Consider the following 24957-nt stretch of genomic DNA (forward strand, 5'->3'; position numbering starts at 1 on the left):
GTTGATTTCCCCTACTCTGTGCATCTACCCGACCTATTCCTCTCCTGATTTTGTACACCTCTATAAGATCACCACTTAACCTCCTGCGCTCCAAGAGTCTTCACCTGCTCAACCTCTCCCTATAGCTCAGGCCCTTGAATCCTGGCAACATCCTCATAAATCTTCTTTAAACCCTTTCCAGCTTGACAACATCTTTCCTTTAACATGGTGCCCAAAACTGAACACAATACTCTAAATGTGACCTTACCAACATCTTATACAACTTCAACATGACCTCCCAATTTTTAGACTCCATGTCCTGACTGATGGAGACCAATGTGCCGAAAGCCTTTGTGACCAACCTATGACGCCACATTCAACAAACTATGTACATGTACTACTAGATCCCTCCGCTCCACAACACTCACCTGAGCCCGACCATTCACTGTGTAGGTTCTTCCCATGTTGGTGCTCCTAGAATGCAATACCTCACATTTCTCTATTAAATTCCATCAACCATTCCTCAGCCCACCTGCCCAACTGAACAAGATCTTGCTGCAATTTTTGATAACATCTTCACTGTGAACAATATCTTACACTTTGTGTCATCTGCAAACTTGCTAACCACGTATGTTCTCATCCAAATCATTGATGTAGATGACAAACAGCAATGGGCCCAGCACCGAACCCCGAGGACGTCACTAGTCACAGGCCTCCAGTCCGAAAAGCAACCTTCCACCATCACCTTCTTCTTCCTTCCATTAACCCAACTTTCTATCCATTCAATTATCTTTCCTTGAATCCCATGGGATCTAACCTTCCAGGGCAGCCCACCATGCAGAACCTTGTCGAATGCCTTACTAAAATTCATGTATACAACGTCTACAACTCTGCCTTCATCAACCTTTTTGGTCACATCCTCAAAAAAACTTTCTTAATGCTCTGAATCACAAAATACACCCTGCGAACGTTTAGGAAGTAGAGCGGTGAACACATCTCATCAGGGTCAATGGTGCGGATTCACAAATGCAGAATTTGCATGGATTTCTAGAGTAGATGCAATTGCCTCTGGCTTTCAGAACATCTTTACTAATATAGTCTGGGATTCGTATACCGCACCAAACAATATGATAGTGAGGTTTAAAAGGTTTTTGGATGGGCACGTGTATATGCAGGGAGTGGAGGAACAGGGATCACGTGCAGGTAGAGGAGAGTAGTTTAACTAATTATGTTTAGTGTTGGCTGAAGGGCCTATTCCGGTGTGTACTATTTTAATTTGTAGGCCATACTCTTAAGTATTCTGTAAATATGATTTAATAATTCCAAATCTTTCATCCTCTTCCAGGATATGCTTGTGGAAGAGGTAATCAATTATTTGGTCAGGGATATAGATTATTATCGATGCTGCCAGTAAACTAACATTTAACATGGTCATGTGTCGCAACAGTACTTTGCTGGCTACCTTGTAAAAGGTGTTAATCTATTTAAAATAGTGGGTTGATGTGCTGAGATTTAAAAATTGAAAAGGACATTTTTAGTGTCAACCTACTAATGATATTTTTTCAGTGATCACAATAGACCATCTGTGTAGACCAGTCATAATATTTGATAGCATACTTTATAGAGTGAGTGTACAGTCCCAATACTCCAACCTACCTCATTGTGGAGATTGGAATTTTTTTCCTGAAACTGTTATGCTATAATACTGCAATATATATTTCTCTTCTTTTGTACCTGTGTGGCTTGATTGTATTCATGTATGGTATTATCTGACATGATAGATAGCAGGCAAAGAAGAGCTTTTCACTGTACCTCGGTACAAGTGAAGACAATAAACGAAACCTAAAATACATCAGCGTGGAAAGCAAACTGACTTACTAGATGAGAATGTAGATGACAAAATTAATAAGTTTGCAGATGACACTAATGTGCATAGAAAACAAAAATGATTATCAAACATTACAGAAGGATCTTGATCAGTTGGCCAAGTGGGTCAAGGAATGTTTAATGGAGTTTGATGCAGATAAGTGCAAGGTGTTGCATTTTGCGAGGTCAAACCAGAGTAGGACCTTCACAGTGAATGGCAAGACTCTGGGAAGTGTTGTAGAGCAGCAGGTCCAGGAGTGCAGGTACATCGTTCCCTGTGGGTGGTGGGTATGTGGAACGAGCTGCAGAGGAGGTAGTTGAGGCATGTACTGTAACAACTTTTAAGACATTTGGACAGATACATGACTAGGAAAGGTTTGGAGGGATATGGGCCAAACAAGGGCAGATTGGACTAGTGTGGATGGGGGATCTTGGTCGGCATGGGCAAGTTCGGCCGAAGAGTCTGTTTCCATGCCATATGACTGTGACTGCTCCATAAGCCTGAGGAGTAATATCATCAGATGATAGTGAATACCTCTCTCCAAAAGCTTTGCTGTCAATTGGGTTCATAGCCAAGGTGTTACAAGCCCAAGGGCTGAGGGGAAAAAGGGGTTAAAATAAAACCTAATTGATTTTGTTTTTGATTTTCTTTTCTCATCTTGGCTTCTGCAGCTGCCTACATCTGTTCCCGCAAGCCTCCAGATACATAAGCAGATTTGGAGTTGACCTCAATCAGGATTTCAGCCTTTGAGTATGCCCATATGACAAGTGAGTACTTTGCGAGAGTGTGTCACCAGATTGAAATTGAATTGGTTGATTTGAGAGAAAAAAAAATAACATACTGTTACCTTTGTTGTCTTTGAGTAACTTTCTAGGACTTGGTGAACTAGAATGTATAGGCTTGTAGAGGCCTGCTTTCCGGTATTAAAGTGCAATGTAGCAAGGAAAGAAACTATTCTGTGCAGGAATGAACTGTAGGTGCTGGTTTACACTGAAGATAGACATAAAAAGCGGGATTAACTCAAATGGTCAGGCAGCCTCTCTGGAGAAACAAAATAGGTGATGTTTCGGGTTGAGACCCTTCTTCAGACTGAGAGTCAGGGGAAAAGGAAACGAGAAAGAGAGAAGGTGAATAGAATAAATGAATGAAAGATGTAAAAAGCAACGATGATCCATTTGTGCTTGTTGTCGCTCCTTGATGGTGATGCAATTAGTGCCACTCTGCCCAGTTACTCCCCATGGCAAGTTATTAGTGCCACTCTGCCCACTCTGCTCATGGCAAGTTATTAGTGCCACTCTGCCCAGTTATTAGTGCCACTTTGCCCAGTTATTCCCCATGCCCGGTTATTGATGCCACTCTGCCCAGTTATTTCCCATGGCAAGTTATTGCGTTCGTACGATTTGCCCCTTGGCTTTAATCATTCTTCCAGGGTGCATCCCAGATCAGAACAAGTCTCTATGTGGATGAAATACTGTAATTTTCTCACCTTCTGTCTAATACTTTTACCAATTACCTTAATGCTTGACCCGATGAGATCCTCCAATATTTTTGTCTTTGCACCTACTTGAATAATGAAAGGCCTAGATAGAGTGGATGTGGAGAGGATGTTTCCAGTAGTGGGAGCGTGTGGGGCCTGAGGCCATAGCCTCAGAATAAAAAGAGAATGGAGATGAAGAGGAATTTCTTTAGCTAGAGGGTCGTGAATCTGTGGAATTCATTGCCACATGCGGCTGTGGAGGCCATGTTTGAGTATTTTTAAAGTGTGGATTGATAGGTTCTTGATTCTTAAGGGTGTCAAAAGATATGGGGAGAAGACAGGAGAATGGGGTTATAATGGAAAATTAGATCGGCCATGATCAAATGGTTTGGCAGATTTGATGGGCTGAATGGCTTAATTCTATTCCTATGTCTTATGGTCTTAATGGCGACATTAATGAGCACAGAAGCTACTGGGGGTGGCAATGCCAGGGGAGAAAATTGGCTTTAGTATATAGGTGAACAACTTCAGTTGCTTCACTCGGCACAGGCAAGACAAGACGTGAATATGAAATGCAAAGATGAATAAAGGTGCCTTTACTGATGGCAGACAGAGCCAAGTCTCTTTCCCTTTGTTTTTCTAAGTGAATTCTGTTTGCTGTGATTGTCTTCAGGTTTGTTTCCTGGAACATAACACAGTGCAGCACAGGAACAGGCCCTTTAGCCCACCATGTCTGTGCCGAACATAATGCCAAGTTAAACTAATCTCCTCTGCCTGCACGTGATCCATATCTCTCTATTCCCTGCTTATCCATGGGCCTATTGAAAAGCCTCTTAAATGCCAATATAGTGCCTGTCTCCACCACCACCCCTAGCAATACGTTCCAGGCACCCACCACTCTGTTTAAAAAAGTCTTGTGCCGCCCATCTCTTTGTAAATTTTCCCCTCTCATTTTAAAGCTATGATGGAGTTTCAGACTCCAGTCCGTCTTGTCTGAGACCTCCCACCACCACAGTCTCCTCTCTTGCCAGGTTTGCATCTTTCTTGCTCATTAATTCCCTCATGAACATGTTGGAGGGCTACCAGCCTTCTGAAAAAACTGACAAAACCATCATCCATCTGAATCCCTCTTCTCTGGATGGTTTCTTCGTACCTCCACATTGAGATCTCTTCCAGCCACCTCTAAAAGTAGCCACATACTTCCTCAAACCAATCTCTCTCCAGCATCTGGCTGTTTGGCCAATAAACAGTTTGAACTTCCCTTTGCACACTCTCCTATTAGGAGTTTAATAAGTTTCAAGGCCCAAAATGGGAGCAAGACAGCAGCAAAGTAAGGCTGAGGTGTAAATGTAGCAGAAAAGCTTTTGGCACAGTCATGATGGTGGGCCGGAAAGGGCTGGTTATTTCAAATTCAACCTACAATGGAACTGGCAGGCTTCTGACTTTCAATTGAAGTCCTGGGCCAGCTACTGCAATGGTCAAGACCACTCTCAATGTTTGCAGGATAGGGGGTACCATGGATATTTGAGGGAGCAGAAGAGGGTTGAATATCCCGATGGGCGTCAACGGGAGAGTTACAAGGAAGGACATGACATAGCTCTGGGTAATTTTGGCCAGATCTTGGGTAGAGATGAATTGTGTATCCAGGAGGAGGGGGGCACTTGAAGTTGGCATGGTTAGAGTTAGAGCAAAACGTAACAGATGTAAGATCAATTAAAGTGAGAAGTTTCTTCCAAACTTCAATTGACCACGTGATTAGTTATTCTCTGTTTTACATTCTTCTTTCATTTCCCTGTGGCAAGCAGTGACAGAAAATGCCTAGATCAAAATTACAAAGAAAGACACTTGATGAAATCAGGGGTATATTAATGGATTGCTTCAAATGGTCGATGGCATCTGAGTTCAGGGCAAGGGTGTGCAAAGTGGATCATTGAGTTCATGAACTACATGTGTAGTGCAGTGGATCTTGTAAGCCCCGTGTGTTCAGTAAACAGACATGCTTTCCTATTCCGCAAGGAATGCAACTTGATACGGATCATTGTTGACATTGCAAATGGAAAGCTGGAAGCTCTGGTCAGTCGAGTAGAAAGAAACTGCAGATGCTGGTTTATACCAAAGATAGACACAAATTGCTGGAGTAACTCAGCGGGTCAGGCAGTAACCCTGAAGAAAAAGGATGGGTGACATTTTGGGTTGGGACCCTTCTTTTCCTCAATCTTAACTTCACCATTCCCCTCCATCTATCCAACCTTACCCTTTCCAATGACACAGCTCTGCAGTTGTTTTGCACCAATCCCAACCTTGTCCTCAAATCCGTAGACAAGCCTGGTACTGTTGTTAGACACAAAATGCTGGAGTAACTCAGCAGGTCAGGCAGCATCTCTGGAGAGAAGGAATGGGTGACGTTTTGGGTCAAGACCCTTCTTCAGACTGATCTGTTAGACTACCTTACAAAGGCCATGCAACACATATTGAACCCCAGACCCTTGTCCTACCAATGTACACGAGGCCACTTGCTCCCAGACCAATCTGAATCTCATCATATCAGGAGATATCCTGCAACCTTCAATCCACTAGCAACAAGCCTGCACCATCTGCTTCCATTTATTACCCAAGATCTATGAACTGGATTGGTAATGTAGGAAGGAACTGCAGATGCTGGGTTATACAGAAGATAGACACAAAATGCTGGAGTCGAAAAAAGGGTTCCAAACCGAAACATCACCTATCCTTTTTCTCCAGAATGCTATCTGACCAATTGGGTTGCTCCAGCATTTTGTGTCAATCAACTGGACTGGCAGCCCCATTGTTTCAGCCTACTGTTTATTTTTGTCTTTGTAAAGTGTTGATAATGGCAAGTGTGGAATATGCACAGTGGACCAGATTTGTACAAATAGAAAGAGGAAAGAGGAAAAACCAAGATAGTGGAAAGCAGTCACCGAGGGTTGACAAACTTATTATTGAGACTGAAATTGTCTTTGGTTGCTGGTGTTTAAAATCATTCGGTAATATTTGCCACCATTCATACATTGGTCCTGACATTTTGTCTCTGTCAGCTTTATTGATACAAAAACAATCGCAATACTCTGTGTAGTCTTTCTGGTAACATCTCAGTTCTATAGATAGGTTTTGCATCCAATCCATGTGTCGCCTTGTGATTTGGAAACCGTGGTGCTATGCTCAACGTGACTGAACCAAGGTTTCATGTAGGATCAGCCAGGGCATATTAACAACAATACTTCTCTTAGTGCGTAGGAAGGATCTGCAGATGCTGGTTTAAACCGAAGATTGACACAAAAAGCTGGAGTAACTCCATGGGACAGTCAGCATCTCTGGAGAGAAGGAATGGGCGACGTTTCGGGTCGAGACCCTTCTTCAGACCTTCTCAGTGCAGGTATATTAGGGCCCATTCTCTAATTGAGCATTGACAGAGAGCAAGACATCTGCAGATTCCCTCGATTAATTTTTTTGTATTCATTTAAATTCATGGAACATCATGGATATGGAGCTAAGTTTTCAGATGAGCTGTAAGATCTTCACCTTCTCATGCCAGGCTATTGGTTTAAGATCTATTTAGTTTAGTTTAGAGATGCAGCATGGAAACAGGCCCCCGGCCCACCGGGTCCATGCCGACTATCGATCACCCATTCGCATTAGTTCTATGATATCCCACTTTCCCAACCGCTCCCTACATACTAGGGGCAATTTATCAGAGGCCAATTCACCTACAAACCTGCATGATTTTGGGATATAGGAGGAAACCAGAGCACCCGGAGGAAACCCACATCCTTTCATGTCACCTCCACCTCCAGTTTAAATTCCATTTGGAATATTTTGGAGGACCAAGAACCAAGAACCACACAGTCACAGGGAGAACGTGCAAACTCCATGCAGACAGCACCCGAGGTCAGGATCGAACCTGCGTCTCTGGTACCATGAGGCAGCAGCTCTAGCACTGCATCTGTATTCTTGTTTGTTGATGTCGGTCACCATACAGTATAAGGAACTGACCAATAATGAAAAAAACTCAAAACTGTTGGAATAACTCAGGGTCAGGCAGCATCTGTGGAAGGGGTGGATAGCTCCTGCTTTAAGTCGAGACCCTTCTTGAGACTGAAGAAGGTTTCCAACCCGAAACGTTACCTATCCAGTCCTTCCACAGATGCTACCTGATCCACTGAATTATTCCAGCACTTTGTATTTTACTCAATATTCCAGCATCTGCTGTTCATTTGCTTTGATGGAAAAAACATATCTTATTTTTGCTAGTATATGAAATATTGATCTTCTGGAGTTAAACAAAAACATGATTTTTTAAATATAGAAATGCTACTGCAATGATAAAACATCCAGATAATTGTTAGCTACTTCTAAAGGATTGATTTTCAAATCATACATCAAAAGACAGTTAAATTAAAGGTCCAGGAAATTAGGACACTTAATGATACACAAGAATAAACCAGTAATAACAAACTCTTTAATTTGCTTTCCAGGGATCTTGTCAATCACACACAAAGGCTTTTAAATTTCAGAGTGCCTGGAGGTGATTTCATGCAGAGATAATAGTGAATACATGCCATTTAAAGTATACCTATCTCCTACCCCACACTTGGAGCCTCAAGCTGGTTTGTCAGGTGTTTTATTCCAAGCAGAAATGTTGCTACATTTAGTGTTCAAAGAAAAAGATTTTGTTAGCAACTATTTATGACCTGAGAAATAAAAATAGGAAATGCTGGAAACACTCAACAGATCAGGCAGTGTCAGTAGGAAAAAGAAACTGGATGTTTCAGGACTGAGACCTTTTGTCAGAAATGGGACAGAGAGCCTTGCTATTAGTAACGCAGAACTGGGATCATCTTTGTGTGAAATTATTAGATAGGGTGGAATTTTTAATGTGTAGGAAGGAACTGCAGACGCTGGTTTACCCCAAAGATAGGCACAAAATACTGGAGTAACTCAGCGGGACAGGCAGCATCTCTGGAGAAAAGGAATAGGTGACGTTTCGTGGCAACATCCTTCTTCACACTGAGAGTTGGGGGAGAGGGAACCAAGAGATATGAAAAAGTACATAGAACAAGTTAATGAAAGATATGTAAAAAGACAGATCCAAGCCAGCAACGATGCTCAAGGAAAGGTGGAGTTCACAATGGTGGCGGCAACTCTTCACCAGAGATGCTGCCTGATCCACTGAGTTACTCTGGCATTTTGTGTCTATGTTTGGAATTTTTTAATGTTCATCAAGACGAGTTTTGTGTCCAAGTACGTCACTAGTCCCATTTGGGAATGAAGCCAGGATGAAATGCTGATAGATGAGCAATTTAGAGTGAGGGATCTTAACTACCGGTTTCAAAATAGTTTGGGAAAGTTTAGGTCCCGGCCAGAAATGTCATCTGTTTATCTCTCTCCACGTATGTTTCTGACCTGCTGAGTCAGTATGGGTCATACATAGATATTTAGGAACCAATGGGACAATCCGTGTATAGAGCTGGAGAATGTAGGTAAGGTTTTAAATGAATACTTTTCATCTGTGTTCACCAAGATAGAAGTAGTTGATTTCAGTGGGGATGGGGGAAATTCTAGAGTCTATTGAGATTAAAAGGGAGGCATTAATTGACTTAGCAGCCATAAATGTGAATAAATCCCCAGGGCCTGGTGAGATGTATCCCAGGCTACTGTAGGAGGCAAGGGAAGAGATCACTGGGGCCCTCACGGAAATATTAACAACTTCGCTGTCCACAGCTGAGATGCCAGATGGCAAAAAGACAGAAAATGTGATATGTTTATTCAACAAAGGCAGCGGGGATAAGGCAGGCCTGTTAATCTAATGTCGCTTCTTGGGAAATTATTGCAAACATCGTTGAGGGATAGCATTAATCTGCACTTGGAAAGGCAGAGATTCAGGGATAGTCGGCACAGATAATTGGTGGGAGATCCTAATTTAATTGATTTTTGTTTGATGAGGGAACTAAATGTATTGGTGAGGGCAGTATGGTTGATGCAGTTTGTGTGAACTGCAGCAAGACTTTTAACGAGGTCTTGCATGGAAGGCTAGTCTAAAAGATTAAACCGCATGGAATCCAACATAAGCTGGCAAATCAGGTCCAAACCTGAGATAGACACAAAGTGCGGGAGTAACTCAACGGTTTCGGCAGCATCTCTGGAGAAAAAGGATAGGGTTTGGTCTGAAGAAGGGTCTCGACCCGAAATGTCACCCATTCCTTCTCTCCAGAGATGCCGCCTGTCCGCTGTGTCTACCTTCGAAAAAGGATAGGAGATGTTTTAGGTCGGGACCCTTCTTCAGACTGAAAGTAAGGGGTGGGGGTGAAAAGCTGGAGGCAAGAAAAGCCCAGGGCTGGCAACAAATGACTTCAGGCATGGTGATGTCATGGTAGGCCCATGATTGGTTAGGGAAGGTGTGGTGGCTTGGTCAGAGGGGAAAGAGGGTGATGGTGGAGAGCTGCTTTGTAATGGGTAGCTTGTAACCAGTAACTAGTGACCAGACCACTGGGATCAGTGCTGGGACCCTTGCTATTTGTATAGATGTAGGAGGCATAATCAGTAAGCTTGCAGGTGATGCAAACCATAGTGTGGGAAGGGCAGCCTAAGACTGCAAAGTTTTATATTTAACTGCTGGCAAATAGGATAGGACAATCGCAGGTTGAATTTAATCCTGATAAAAGATGAGGTGATGTATTTTGGAGAGTCTAATAAGTACAGGACAATACCATGAATAGTAGGGCCACAGGGAGTATTGAGCATCATCATCATCATATCATCATATATCTACAGCCGGAAACAGGCCTTTTCGGCCCTCCAAGTCCGTGCCGCCCAGTGATCCCCGTACATTAACATTATCCTACACCCACTAGGGACAATTTTTACATTTACCCAGCCAATTAACCTACATACCTGTACGTCTTTGGAGTGTGGGAGGAAACCGAAGATCTCGGAGAAAACCCACGCAGGTCACGGGGAGAACGTACAAACTCCTTACAGTGCAGCACCCGTAGTCAGGATCGAACATGTGTCTCCGGCGCTGCATTCGCTGTAAAGCAGCAACTCTACCGCTGCGCTACCGTGGGATCTTAGAGTAAAACTCTGAAGATCCTGAAAGGTGGCAGCACAGATGGATAGGGTGATGTAGATGGCATACATGAAAGTATCTGAGACATAACATTGTACAGCATGGAAGCAGAGACTTCGGCCCAGCTTGCCATACCGACCAAGATGCCTCATCCACACTAATTCTACCTGCCCGCGTAGGGTCCATATCCCTCTAAACCTTTCTATTTTTTAGAGATACAGCATGGAAACGGGCCCTTCAGCCCATGCACACTATCCTGCACACCAGGGGCAATTTACAGAAACCAATTACCTGACAAACCTACACGTCTTTGGAATGTTGGGGCACCTGGAGAAAACCCACATGGTCACGGGGAGAATGTACAGATTCTGTACATGTAGTCAGGATTGATCCTTAGTCTCTGGTGCTGCAAGGCAGTACCTCTGTGCTGCCCTCTATCATTCAATGGTACATTATTGTCACATGTACTGAGGTATAGTTAAATTCCTTTTTTGTATACAGTTCAGTAAAAGTATTACTATACGCAAGCACAATCTTAGTAAGGTACACGTGAATAGAAATAGTACACAGAGACAATATACAAGAGTCACTGTGTTTTGGTACCATCTTACACGATTCAAGTCCAAGTTGTTATAAATGTAGAGTTCTTAACTTGGCCATAAAGGTCAAGTTGACCCTTCCTATCCATATTCCTGTCCAACTGTCTTTTAAATGTCATTTATAGTACTTGTCTCAATTACCTTCTCTGGCAGTTCATTCTGTATACCCACCACCCTCTGTGTGGGAAAAAGTTGCCCCTCGGATTCCTATTAAATCTTCCCCTCTCACCTTCAACCTATGTCCTCTGTTTCTTGATACCCCTATTCTGGGTAAAAGACTCTGTATCACCAGAAGGGCCTGTTTCCATGCTGAATTTTACAGTATGAAAACAGACCCTTCAGCCTAACTTGTCCATGGTGACTAGGATATAGAAACATAGAAACATAGAAAATAGGTGCAGGAGTAGGCCATTCGGCCCTTCGAACCTGCACCGCCATTCAATATGATCATGGCTGATCATCCAACTCAGTATCCCGTACCTGCCTTCTCTCCATACCCCTGATCCCTTTAGCCACAAGGGCCACATCTAACTCCTTCTTAAATATAGCCAATGAACTAATGATCCGGCTGCATTAGTTCCATTTGCCCTCATTTGACCCTATCTATCTGAATCTTTCCTATTTATGTGCCTGTCCAAATGTCTTTTTGGATATTTGCTTTCATTACTCAACATAAGGATCATGTTACAACTTTTGTGCACCAAGGCGCCTGTTTCTCTTCTGTGTGACTCCATGTGGTTGAAACTGCTCTCCAAGCACTTTTACTGTACTTTTATGAAACTGGTTTTAAATGGGGTGTTAAAAAACAGAGTGCTGTAGGAACTCAGCGGATCTAGCAGTGTCTAAGGTGGGAAAGGAACTGCTGATGTTTCAGGTGGAGAACCCTGCATGGTGACAGAGTAGAGAGGGAAGTTGAAATACATAGGGTGTTTCTACATTTGAGATTTTCAGCATCTGCAGTTTTTGTTAAATTACATTTATATAGGATGTATTGCATTAAGTTTTTGGATGAATAAAATAATTTTAAAAGTTTAACAATCAAATATCAAATCAGTCTGAAGAAGGATCTCGACCCAAAACGTCACCCATCCTTTTCCTCCAGAGATGCTGCCTGTCTCGCTGAGTTACTCCAGCACTTTGTGTCTATCTTTGGTATATACCAGCATCTGCAATTCCTTTCTGCACATCAAATACCTCTTACAGAATGATTCAAAGTGCTGCATAATCAAAAAAAAATTGCAGTCATCAAGCTTAGAAACATAGAAAATAGGTGCAGGAGTAGGCCATTCGGCCCTTCGAGCCTGCACCGCCATTCAATATGATCATGGCTGATCATCCAGCTCAGTAACCTGTACCTGCCTTCTCTCCATACCCCCTGATCCCTTTAGCCACAAGGGCAACATCTAACTCCCTCTTAAATATAGCCAATGAACTGGCCTCAACTACTTTCTGTGGCGGAGAATTCCACAGACTCACCACTCTCTGTGTGAAGAAATGTTTTCTCATCTCGGTCCTAAAAGACTTCCCCCTTATCCTTAAGCTGTAACCCCTGGTTCTGGACTCCCCCAACATCGGGAACAATCTTCCCGCATCTAGCCTCTCCAACCCTTTAAGAATTTTATATGTTTCTATAAGATCCCCCCTCAGTCTTCTAAACTCCAGCGAGTACAAGCCTAGTCTATCCAGTCTTTCTTCATATGAAAGTCCCGCCATCCCAGAGATCAATCTGGTGAACCTTCTCTGTACTCCCTCTAAGGCAAGAATGTCTTTCCTCAGATTAGGAGACCAAAACTGCACACAATACTCCAGGTGCGGTCTCACCAAGGCCCTGTACAACTGCAGTAGAACCTCCCTGCTCCTAAACTCAAATCCTCCTGCTATTAATGCCAACATACCATTCGCTTTCTTCACTTTGGTTGCATGCATCCAGCAAGGTCTAACTGAAGCGAATGCCAAGTAATTTTTCATTTGCTTCAAGGTGATAGTTTAGTTTATTATCGTGGGATCCGAGGTACAGTGAAAAGCTTTCCAGTCAGCGGAAAGACTATACATGATTACAATCAGGCGTCCACAGTGTAGAGATAAAGGATAAAGGGAAAGTAAGAAATGCCTCTGTTGGAGTAGATGTTTAAAAGAGTGGAACGATTGTAATGAGTGATTGCAGATCCGTTTCTGGGATCAGCACACCGAGAGTTGCCTGGCTTGGGCGCCATCTTGTCTTGCCGATTTGCCTCCAACTGATTTTGTCCTGTCTCTCTAAGAAATCACCAGCCATTGTAATTTAGTTTGCTGCATATGCAACCGATTTATTTATTTTTGACTGCCAAGGTGGATATTAGTAAGCTGAGGGTTATTCTCCTGTTGAAAAGAATCAATTTTCAGCAGGAGAAATCCCCATCATTAACTTATATCCTCCTCGGATGTCAAAAATCAGTTGCGTGTGTAGCAAACTTAGTGGCTGGTGATTTGTTAGAGAGACATGACAAAATTGGTTGGAGTCATACAGCATGGAAACAGACCCTTCAGTCCAACTTAACTATGCTGACCATGATGCCCCTTCTAGGCTAATCACATTTGCCCGCATTTGGCCCGTATCGCTCTGAACTTTTCCTAATCATGCATGCTGTTATAGTATCTGTCTCAATTACATATTCTGGCAGCTCGTTCCTTATACCCACCACCCTTTGAGTGAAAATGTTGCTACTTGGGTTTATTAAATGTTGCCCTCACCATAAACCGATGTAATCTGGTTCTTGATTTTTCCTACTTTGGGTGAAAGACTATTTGCATTCACCCTATCACTTCCCCTCATGATTTTATACACTTCTACAATATTATCCCTCGGCCTCCTGCGTTCCAAAAAATAAAGTCTTAGGCTGCCCAACTTCTCCCTATAGCTCAGGCCATTGAGTCCTGGCAACATCCTCGTAAATCAGTTTGGAAATTATAAGTTTTGACACAGTTGGCACATTGACGAAAATGTATGTGCAGTACACTTTAAAAAAAACAGTTCCCTGAATATTTGTTTTTTCAGTTGCGAAACAGTATTTACATATATAGTTGCTAATGCTACCAAATTGCAATATTTTCCAAAGTGCTAGATTAAACAAATGATAAAATGGCTTAGCTTTTACAGTTCCTAGAGATTCTAAATTCATGTAGTTTCTAGAGAAAATCAGATGATTCTCATTCAGAGATATGACCAGGAAAATAGACACAAAAATCTGGAGTAACTCAGCGGGACAGGCAGCATCTCTGGAGAGGAGGAATGGGTGATGTTTCGGGTTGCGACCCTTCTACAGACCCGAACCCGACACAAGTCTTGACCCGAAACGTCACCCATTCCATCTCTCCAGAGATGCTGCCTGTCCCGCTGAGTTACTCCAGCTTTTTGTGAATATCTTTGGTTTAAACCAGCATCTGCAGTTCCTTCCTACAGATGACGAGGATGTCACAAAGTGCTGGAATAACTCAGTTGATCAGACATCTCCAAAGAAAAAGGATAGGTGCCCTAATGGTCAGGTGCCTCCTTCAGACTGATTGTAGTAGTAGAGGGAGAGTGTGGGGGAGGGGGGAGAAGGGGAGAAAGCTAGAAGAGAGGAGGGACAAGACAGAATGGCAGGTAATGGGTTGATGCATGTGATGAGGGTTTTTGATGGGCAGATAGTGGACAAAGGCCAGATTTGAAAAGACAGAAGATGTGAAATTAAAGGACTGAAGGATTGAGAATTGTGAAGCTAGAGGAAGGAACATAGGTGTAATGGGAGGGGGGAAATAGGTGCAACACCAGGTGGGGTATGGGGGGGGGAGGGGAAAAGATGTGGTTTGGGGGTGGGGGGGATGGGATTGAGGGGAAAGATCCTGATCCACTGAGTTACTTCAGCACTTTGTGGACCAGCATCTGTAGTTCCTTGTATCCTCGGTCATTGTAGCATTGAGTTCAGTCAGGAAAGTTCTTGCCTCTCTCAATATTCAACTGATATTCTGGTTCGTTAGCTAACACACTGTCAAAAGTGTAATGGCTACAATGAAAATCTTGCAACATCCACAGTTGCAATAGGTGACCATATAAATGGAAGTCATCTCTTTAATATTAATGCATCCATTAGAAAAACAAAGGGACCGCAGTCAAAAACCAAAGCATGACACACGTCCTTTAAATGAATCTCATGGCCCTTTACTTTTCTGATACCACAGGCAACTGAGCAATGCCACATACATGATCCAATTGATAAAATGTCTACTTAAGTACATGTTGCAATGAAGTGGATAATCTGATTTGTGGTGTACAAGTTAGTTGTGATATGCAATTAGTAACTTGATCAAGTCTACTGATAATAGATCTCTGGAGAAAAGGAATAGGTGACATTTCGGGTCAAGACATATATGTCTGAAGAAGGGTCTTGACCTGAAACATCACCTATTCCCATATATATATATATATATCACCTATTCCTGTTCTCCAGAGATGCTGCCTGATCTGCTGAGTTACTCCAGTATTTTGTGTCTGTCTTCTGTGGAAACCAGCATCTGCAATTCCTCCCTGCACATCAAGTCTACTGATAACTTGGCATTTGCAAGTTTATGCTCTTGGACACTGTTCTGTGCAGCAAGTTATTGAAAGTGCTATTTAATAATGTTGTAGCAGAGGAATAATGGACATTTAGGACACGAAAGCAGGCAAAACAATTGTATATGTGTAGAAAGGAACTGCAGATGCTGGTTTATACCGAAGACAGACACAAAATGCTGAAGTAACTCAGTGGGCGAGGCAGCTGCTCCAGAGACAAAGGAGGGTGACATTTTGGGTCAGAACACTTCTGCAGACTGAAACTAAAGGGGAGAGAACTGGAGGTAGGAAAAGGCAATTATATACCTCCTCAACTAATCAGCTTAAAGGGTTGTGAAATTAAACTTGTAAGGACTGAGAAGAAATGGAACAGGAGAAGTCAGTATCAAGCTGAAAGAAAAAATATAGAGAAAAAAAAGATTAAATACGGAAAAGTAACATTGAAAATAATTTTAGAATTTGTATTGCCAGAGCATTTGTGTGGCCAGAGTTGTTGTCACAGATTAACACCTATCGCAATGTTAAACCAGTAGTTAAGTTGACTTGGACAAGTTAATTTCCAGAGTGGTTTGGTTTGTCTCCACTGCATAAATATCAAAAAGTCGAAATTACACACTAAATCGTCACAGTGCATGCAACCTGCTGCTGTTGATATTGGAGCTGCATGTGGGTGATTTTCTTTTGCCCTTACACTCAATGCAAAAGCACCATGAATTCCAGGCATGTAAATTCAAGAGTTACATGAATAGAATGAGTTTAGTCGTGTGTTTTCCATGCTCATCGCAGAGGCTGGTGAATCAGTTTCTCCACATGCACACAGAAGAATGCATGGATTTTTCACTTCAAATCAATAAAAAAAACATGCACTACATGATGGAATTTCCAGAGCAGCAGATTCACGCTGTTCAATGCATTTCAATGGTGACCCTGACAATGACATAAACTATGTACCAGAAACAACTTTTGGATTTCTACTTTTCACTTTGTATCTGCCTTTGCCTGAACTCGCTGGTGCATTTCCATACAAATAATGGCAGGCGTGATTATCTCTGCCATTATTTTGACAGGAAATTATGGGCCATTCTGAATATGACAAATGCTTCCATTATGGGAATTATTCTCTTCAGAACAGAGAAGTTTAAGGGAATATTTAATATTAGAAGAGATCAGAATTACGAAGGGTATTGACAGGGCAAATGAAGAGAAACGGTTCCCATAGGCAGGAAGGTCACAAGTAGAAGGACACCACTTTTAGATAATTGGCCAAAGTTCCGATCAGGAGATGAGGCAATATTTATTTTGCATTGTGAATTTTTATCATAGTCTTCAAAGGTGTGGGAAACGGATTAAACGGACTCTTTCAAAGGGAGTTGAATATCTACGAAGAGAGCTGTGAGGAAATCTGTGGAAGAAGTAGAGAATAGGAATAATACGGCTTGAACACCCTCTCAAAGAACCAATATAGACACAACTGGCTGTTTGGCCTCTTGTTGTGGCCGTGCAATTCCACAATTGTGCTGTAAGGAGAAACCTTATGGATTTTCTGGTCAGTTTTACACGCTGGGGATATTGTGGCCAAGGCAATTGGTCAATTGATCATTATGGAACGACAACAATGCTTTGTTTCTTGCTGCAGTTGACAGCACAGTAGCAACTTCAGAATTGCTGCACCTCCTTAATGAGCCCAGTCCACTTCTGCATGTCATTCTACACTATTAAATACACAGTATCTTCATAAGTTCAAAAGTTATAGGAGCAGGATTAGGCCATTCAGCCCATCAAATCTTCTCTACCATTCAATCATGGCAGATCTACCTTTCCCTCTCAACCCTATTCTCCTGCTTTCTCCCCATAACCCCTGACACCCCTACAAACCAAGAATCTGTCAATCTTTGGCTTTAGAATATCCATCTATTTATCTCAAGGTGTTCACAGAAATATGTTGTTGAATCTTCATGGCTTGGAAAGAGAAGTAGTTAGCATTTTGGGTCTACTGGGGAAAGGGGTAAAATAAGTTGGGTGGCAGAGAATGTTGGGTGGCAGAGAAAATGGGGGAAGGATGGGTTGAACAAGGCCAATATCCCTGATAGAGTGAGACAAGATGACCTGGAGTTCAATGTTTATTACTTGTAGACGCCAAGCAAGTTAATTTTGCATTCTGATGCTGCAATGGGAACTCTATACAATTTGGAATATAAAATTCAACTTACACAGGGGCATTTAAAGCTGAGTCATGTTACTCCCAGTGAGTGATGTCTATGATTTTACTGCCATTCTTAACAGGTGTAACCTCATTTGCACTACATATGAAGAATATTTAGAAAGAGCCCCACCCTATGCTCCAGCCCTTCTACACCCACTACCAGAAGGATAAGAGGGAGCCTCATTGAAACTTGCCAAATAGTGAAAGACCAGGATAGAGTAAATGTGGAAAGGATGTTTCCACTAGTGGGAGAGTCTGGGACCAGAGGGCACAGCCTCAGAATAAAATAACGTACCTTTTAGAACGGAGATGAAAAGGAATTTCTTTAGTCAGAGGGTGGTGAATCTGTGGAATTGAATGCCACAGACGGCAGTGGAAGCCAAGTCATTGGGTATTTTTAAGGCATGGATTGACAGATACTCGATTGGTAAAGGTGTCAGGGGTTACGGGGAGACTTCTGAACTTATGAACCACAATCATAGAAATTTGTGGCAACTATAATAGAAGAGATATCAGCAGTGAATAACAATAGGTTGTCCAAAGCAAACTGACTTAAATTAGCAACTGGTGGAAATGAATACTTCATCACAGTAAGAGATTTAGATTTGATGAGATCTAACAAGAGCTTAGAGCCACTTGCTTGTCAGAAAGTAAAACATAATTCAGCATATTAAATGTAGTTGGAGAAGCAGTGCTGTGCATGTTAGTTAGTTTAATTTATTATCACGTGTGCCAAGGTACAGTGAAAAGCTTTTTGTTGCGTGCTATCCAGTCAGTGGAAAGACTATACATGATTACAATCGAGCCGTCCACAGAGTACAGATACAGGATAAAGGGAATAAAGTTCAGTACAAGATAAAGTCCAGTAAAATCTGATTTAAAGATAGTCTGAGGATCTCCAATGAGGTAGATGATGACTCAAGACCACTCTCTTGGTGATGGTATGAGTCAGTTGCTCAATGACAGCTGGGATAAAATTGTCCCTGACTCTGGAGGTATGCTTACAAAAGGCTCAGAGCTGGATCGGCCTATGAAGAATGCAGTTTTATTGACACAGGCGTTCATAGAAACAAGTCCAACACTCCCATTATGAAAAATTACAGCTACTGTTGAGAGGAGACACAAGAATCACTGTTGTAGCGAGTCTGGGTCGGACTCATTTCTTGTCTCCATTCTATTGCTCAACTGTGAAATAGAGGGGTGATCTTATAGAGATGTAGAAGAAGATGAGAAGAATAGAGATAGGATAAATGCACATTCATTTACTTGGAGAATGGGAATCAAGAACGAGAGTTCAGAGGTTTAAGGTAAGGGGGGAAAGATTTAATTGGAAATTGAGGGGCAAGTTTTTTATTACACATTTGGAATGAGCTGCCAGAGGAGGTAGTTGAGGCAGCTCCTATCACAAACATTTGGACCGTTACATGGATAGGAAAGGTTTAGAGGGATTTAGGCCAAATGCAGGCAGGTGGGACTAGTGTAGTTGGGGCATGTTGTTCGATGTGGACAAGTTGTGGCAAAGGGCCTGTTTCCATGCTTATGACTCCATAACTCTATGGCTAATCCCCTCAATGTATGCCTCCTTCAAATAACCTCTTTGTGACTGGAGTTATGTGGGACCCTCCCTCTCTGTTCCCCCATTGTTGATTCCTGCTCTTCTTCAACTAGACTGGGACTCTATTCCTTGGAGTGCAGGAGGATGAGGGGTGATCTTATTGAGGTGTATAAAATCATGAAAGGAATAGAATGGGTAGATTTACAGAGTCTCTTTCCCAGAGTGAGGGAATCGCGGACCAGAGGACATAGGTTCGTGAGGGGGAAAATATTTAATAGGAATCTGAGGGGTAATTTTTTCATGCAAAGGGTGGTGGGTGTATGGAACAAGCTGCCTGAGGAGGTAGTTAAGGGTGGGACTATCCCAATGTTTAAGAAACAGTTAGACAAGTACATGGATAGTGCAAGTTTGGAGGGTTATGGACCTAATGCGGGCAGGTGGGGCTGGTGTAGTTGGGACATGTTGGCCAGTGTGGGCAAGTTGGGCCAAAGGGCCTGTTTCTACACTATATCACTCTATGATTCAATGAGTCTATGACTTGCTAGCTTCCATTCCCTCTCCATTTGCTGTCTGGCCCACTGAGTTCCTCCGGCACTTTGTGTTTCGCTACTGTTAAGACGTAGTTTGGGAAGAAGTATTATAAATATATCACTGGATCAAAATACAAGGGCCTGGGGTGTAAATTCCTAACGCATGAATTTAAATCCTACTTGTGTTCAAGTAAGTAAGGGAAGTCCGTTTGAGTAATGGTGATAATTAAAGTTTCAGTTTTCATCTGGTCTAGCCTAAATAACAATGCAGCTCCACTAGTACGCTTGTCTTGTAATTGTCTTCAGGCCCAGCAACCTGCTCAACATGAGCATGAAGACAGCGCTCTGAAAGTATTACCCTAGAGGCATCCAGTGGCATTTCCAAGAAAACATCTTAACCAGCTGTCAGAAATGTTGCAACTTTTCCTTCTCACACACACATAAAGAAATCTCAGTGATGGAGTACGTGATGGCCAAAGCCAGTTTGTGCTTCAAAGAACAGTTTAGGATTCAACCACATTGAAGTAGGATTGCAGTCACAGGCAGACCTTGGCATAGAACATACAGCACAGGAATACAATACAATATAATACAATATATCTTTATTGTCATTGTACAGGGGCACAACGAGATTGGGAATGCACCTACCATACGATGCAATAAATTAATTAGCTAGTCAGTATTAATTTAAACAACCCAATGAAACAAATTAGAACAGTTTTAAAACAGAATAAAGTGCAAGTAGATCTGTGCCGGTTCACTGTGCGATGTGACCATCCGGCTCAGCAGGACCGGTTCATAGCAGCTATGGCCCTGGGGATGAAGCTGTTCCTGAGTCTGGAGGTGCGGGCGTAGAAGGCCTTGTATCGTCTGCCCGATGGTAGAAGTTCGAACAGACTGTTGCAGGGGTGTGAAGAGTCTTTGTGGATGCTGGTGGCTTTTCAGAGGCATCGTGTGTTGTAGATGCCCTCCAAGGCTGGTAGCTGTATTCCGATGGTCCTCTGAGCTCTATGGACTACCCACTGAAGAGCTTTCCTCTCTGCCCTCGTGCAGCTGAGATACCACACAGGGATGCCATGTGTTAGGATGCTCTGTATGGTGCAGCGGTAGAAGGTCGTCAGCAGCTGTTGGGGTAGACCAGACTTTTTCAGTGTTCTTAGGTAGAACAGTCGTTGCTGTGCCTGCTTGACCAGCGCAGCAGTGTTATTGGACCATGTTAGGTCCTCCGAAATGTGAGTGCCCAGAAACTTGAAGCTGGACACTCTCTCCACATTGTCCCCGTTGATAAAGATCGGGGTGTATTCCCCGTTGTGTGACCTACGGAAGTTGATGATCAGCTCCTTGGTCTTGGTGGTATTTAGGGACAGGTTGTTATCAGAGCACCAGTCCGCCAGGTTCTGCACCACCGCTATGTATTTTGTTTCATCACCGTTGGTGATCAACCTGATCACCATTGTGTCGTCTGCAAACTTGACAATGGTGTTGGTGTCGCATGCAGGAACACAGTCGTGTGTGAATAGGGAGTAGAGCATGGGGCTCAAAACACAGCCCTGTGGTGTGCCGGTACTCAGGGTGATAGTGGAGGACAGGTGCAGGCCCATTCTCACTGCCTGCGGTCGCTCCAGCAGGAAGTCCAGGATCCAGTCGCATAACGACGAGCTGAAGCCTAGCTGGTGGAGTTTGGTGATGAGCTTGGTGGGGATGAACAGGCCCTTCAGCCCACAAGGTCCATGCAGAACATGATACAGGTTACGTTAAACTTCCCTGCATATCCACGTGCTGATCTAAAAGCCTCTCAAAAGCTACTGTCATATTTGTCTCCACCACCATCCCTGGCAGTGAATTCCAGGCACCCACCACTCTGTTCCAGCACATCACTTTTAAACTTTGCACCTCTCATCTTAAAGCTAAGCCCTCCAACATTTGAAATTTCCAACCTGGGATAAAGGTTTTGACTATCTATCCTATATATGCCTCTCATAATTTCCATCAGGTCTCTCCCCAACCTCCAGCATTCCAGAGAAAACAATCCAAGATTGGCCAACCTCTCCTGATACCTAATACCCTTTAATTCAGCCATCATTCTGGTAAATCTCTTCTATACCCTCTCCAAAACCTACACATCCTTCCAGTAAAGATGTGAACAGAACTGCACACAACACTCCAAATACTCCAAATGTTGCCTAACCAATGGCGACACAGTGGCAAAGCGGTAGGTTTCTGTTTTACAGCGCCAGAGCCCCGGGTCCTGGGTTCGACCCTGACTATGGGTGCTTGTCTGTATGGAGCTTGTACGTTCTCCCCGTGACCTGCGTGAGTTTTCTCCGAGATCTTTAGTTTCCTCCCACACTCCGAAGACATACAGGTTTTGTAGGTTAATTGGCTTGATAAATTGTCCTTTGTGTGTGTGTAGATCGTGTTAATGTGTGGGAATCGCTGGTCGGTGCGGATTCAGTGGGCCGAAGGGCCTGTTTCCATGCTGCACTTCTATACAAAACTAAACAATGTCCATTAATGTAACAACATGACTTCCTCTCTCTATGACAGGCTTTCTTTTCGAAAGAAGATTAGAGAACACATTTCACAAACTGACAATTTAATGTTAACTTTTACTACCAGACTTGTTATTTCCAGCAAAGATTGACACAAAAAGCTGGAGTAACTCAGTGGGTCTGACAGCATCTCTGGAGAATTAGAATAGATGACGTTTCTGGTCGAGACACTTTTTCAGACAGTAGGATCGGAGAGCAGGAGGAATCACATGGGGGTGCAGGATGTTTTGGAACCCTTGTCAGAGAGAGGAAGAGAATATCTTCACAGTATAGCTGGAGGAGATTTTGCAGTGGACCAGAAGAAATGCGTAGGAAGGCACTGCAGATGCCTGTTTAAACCGAAGATGGACACACAAAACTGGAGAAACTTAATGGGTCAGACAGCTTCTCAGGAGAAAAGGAATAGGTTACATTTCAGGTCGAGACCCTTCTTCAGACTCCAGCTTTTTTTTAAATCCAAAGGTCTAATTCAAGTTCTCTAACAATATGGAAGGTTTTGAAGTCTATTCTCTGTTTCGTTCAGTAACTGTGATAGCACAGGTTCCTGATAATCAGAGCATTAAATCTAAATGGCTCGGTCCTTCCCAAACGCTAGTATTGTGATATATTAGTGCTGGTCCTCAGTCGATGTGATCATTTTGGAGCTTGGGAAGAAATTCAGGTGGAAATTTGTCTTTTATCTACACAATTGGTTTATTATTGCCACGTGTACTAAGATACATTAAAAAGCTTTTTTAAAATGTTTTCCATAGAAATCATCCATATATGATCACAATCAAATCACACATGAGCACACCAGGTAGAGATTAATTTAGCTTGGCATCATATTCAGCACAGACATTGTGGGCCGAGTGGCCTGTTCTTGTGTTGTACTGTTCCATGTTCTATGGGATAGATTGAGAATACATCCATAGCTTACGAGGGGTCTGTTCAAAAGTCTGATAAGAGCGGTGAAGAAACTGTTCCTGAATCTGGCGGTACATGCTTTTGAGATTTTGTACCTTTTTACTGATGGGAGAGGGAGAATAGGGAATGGCCAAGGTTGGTCTTTGATAATGTTGGCTGCCTTCCAGAGACAGCATGAAGTGTAGTCAACGGGGAGCCGGCTGGCTGGGGTGATGGATTGGGTTATGTTCACGACTCTGCAGTTTCTTGTGATCTCGAGCAGAGCAGTTGCCAACCCAAGCTGTGATACATAACAATAGGATGCTCTTCTTGTGGCATCAAGGGAAATTCATAAATTATTTGAGGCATGCGGAGATTCCCAAGGCAGAGATTGACAGATTCTTGAAGGGTATCAGGCATTATGGGGAGAAGGCAGGAGAATGGGGTTGAGTGGGTGATAGATCAGCAATGATTGAATGGCGGAGTTGACTTGATGGGCCGAATGGCCTAATTCTGCTCTTGTAACTTATGAACATGCTGAATTTCCTTAGTCTTCTGAGGAAGTAAACAATCGCTGAATTTTCCTGGCTGTAGCACCAATGTAATTAGACCACAACAAATTGTTGATAATATTTACTGTATGTCTAGGAACTAGAAACTCTTGACCATCTCAACTTCAACACCATTAATGTAATCTGAGTCGTGTATTCCAGCCCGCTTTCTAAAGTTGATGATTTGCTTTTTATTATGCTGACATTGAGGGGGAAGTTGCTATCTTGACATTGTGTTACTAAGTTCCCTTCTTCCTTCCTGTTCTTCATTTGGTCATTTATCAAGATCCGGCACACTGCTGTGGTGTCATCTGCAAATTAGTAAATGAAGGTAGAGCAGAATTTTGCCACACAGTCATAAGTGCATAATAAGCATAATAAGGGGAAGAGAATGCAGCCAAGCCCTGGTCTTGGTAGTTATCATGGAGGATGCTTTGACACCTATCCTCGCTGTTTAATGTCCATGGCTCATGAAGTTGACGATCCAGTTACAGAGCGAGGTGCTGAATCCTTGGTGCAGGAGTCTGGAAATTAGATTGGTTGGCATTATCGTGCTGAAGGCAGAGCTGCTGTCAATAAATAGGAATCTGGCAAGGGTATCCCTGTTATCGGATGTTCCAGGGATGAGTGTAGGGCCAAGCAGATGGCATCAGCCATGAACCTGTTGTGGCAGCTAGCAAATTGCAGATGATCACAGTTGTCTTGGAGGTTGGAGTTGGTGTGTACCATGACCAGTCTAGTTTAGTTTAGTTTAGAGATACAGGCCCTTCGGCCCACCGCTTCTGCACCGACCAGCGATCCCGCTACACTAACGTTATCCTATGCACACCAGGGACAATTTACAATTTTACCAAACTAATTAATCTACAAACCTGCACATCTTTGGGATGTGGGATTAAACCAGAGCACTGGAGAAAACCTATGCAGGTCATGGGGAGAATGTACAAACTCCATACAGACAGCACCCATAGTCAGGATCAAAACGGGGTCTCTGGCGCTGTGAGGCAGCAGCTCTACCATTGCAACACTATGCTGACCCCTGGAAGCATTTTATAATGGTAGACATCAGAGCCACTGGGCGGAAGTCATTAACACATGATTCCTT

The 24957-nt window shown here is 42.9% G+C and overlaps 1 protein-coding gene across 1 annotated transcript in view; it reads left to right on the forward strand.

The window, feature by feature from the left end:
• The window catches only part of nrg1 (neuregulin 1), a 402338-nt gene that overhangs the window by 13207 nt on the left and 364174 nt on the right, over positions 1-24957 (forward strand). Inside the window, exon 2 of the mRNA XM_078403811.1 lies at positions 2518-2613. Within this exon, the coding sequence (XP_078259937.1) occupies positions 2607-2613 (7 nt within the window). The 5' untranslated portion in view covers positions 2518-2606. The remainder of the gene's footprint in view (positions 1-2517; positions 2614-24957) is intronic.

The sequence above is a fragment of the Rhinoraja longicauda genome, chromosome 1, assembly GCF_053455715.1.
Source record: "Rhinoraja longicauda isolate Sanriku21f chromosome 1, sRhiLon1.1, whole genome shotgun sequence".
In the NCBI taxonomy this organism is placed as follows: Eukaryota; Metazoa; Chordata; class Chondrichthyes; order Rajiformes; family Arhynchobatidae; genus Rhinoraja; species Rhinoraja longicauda.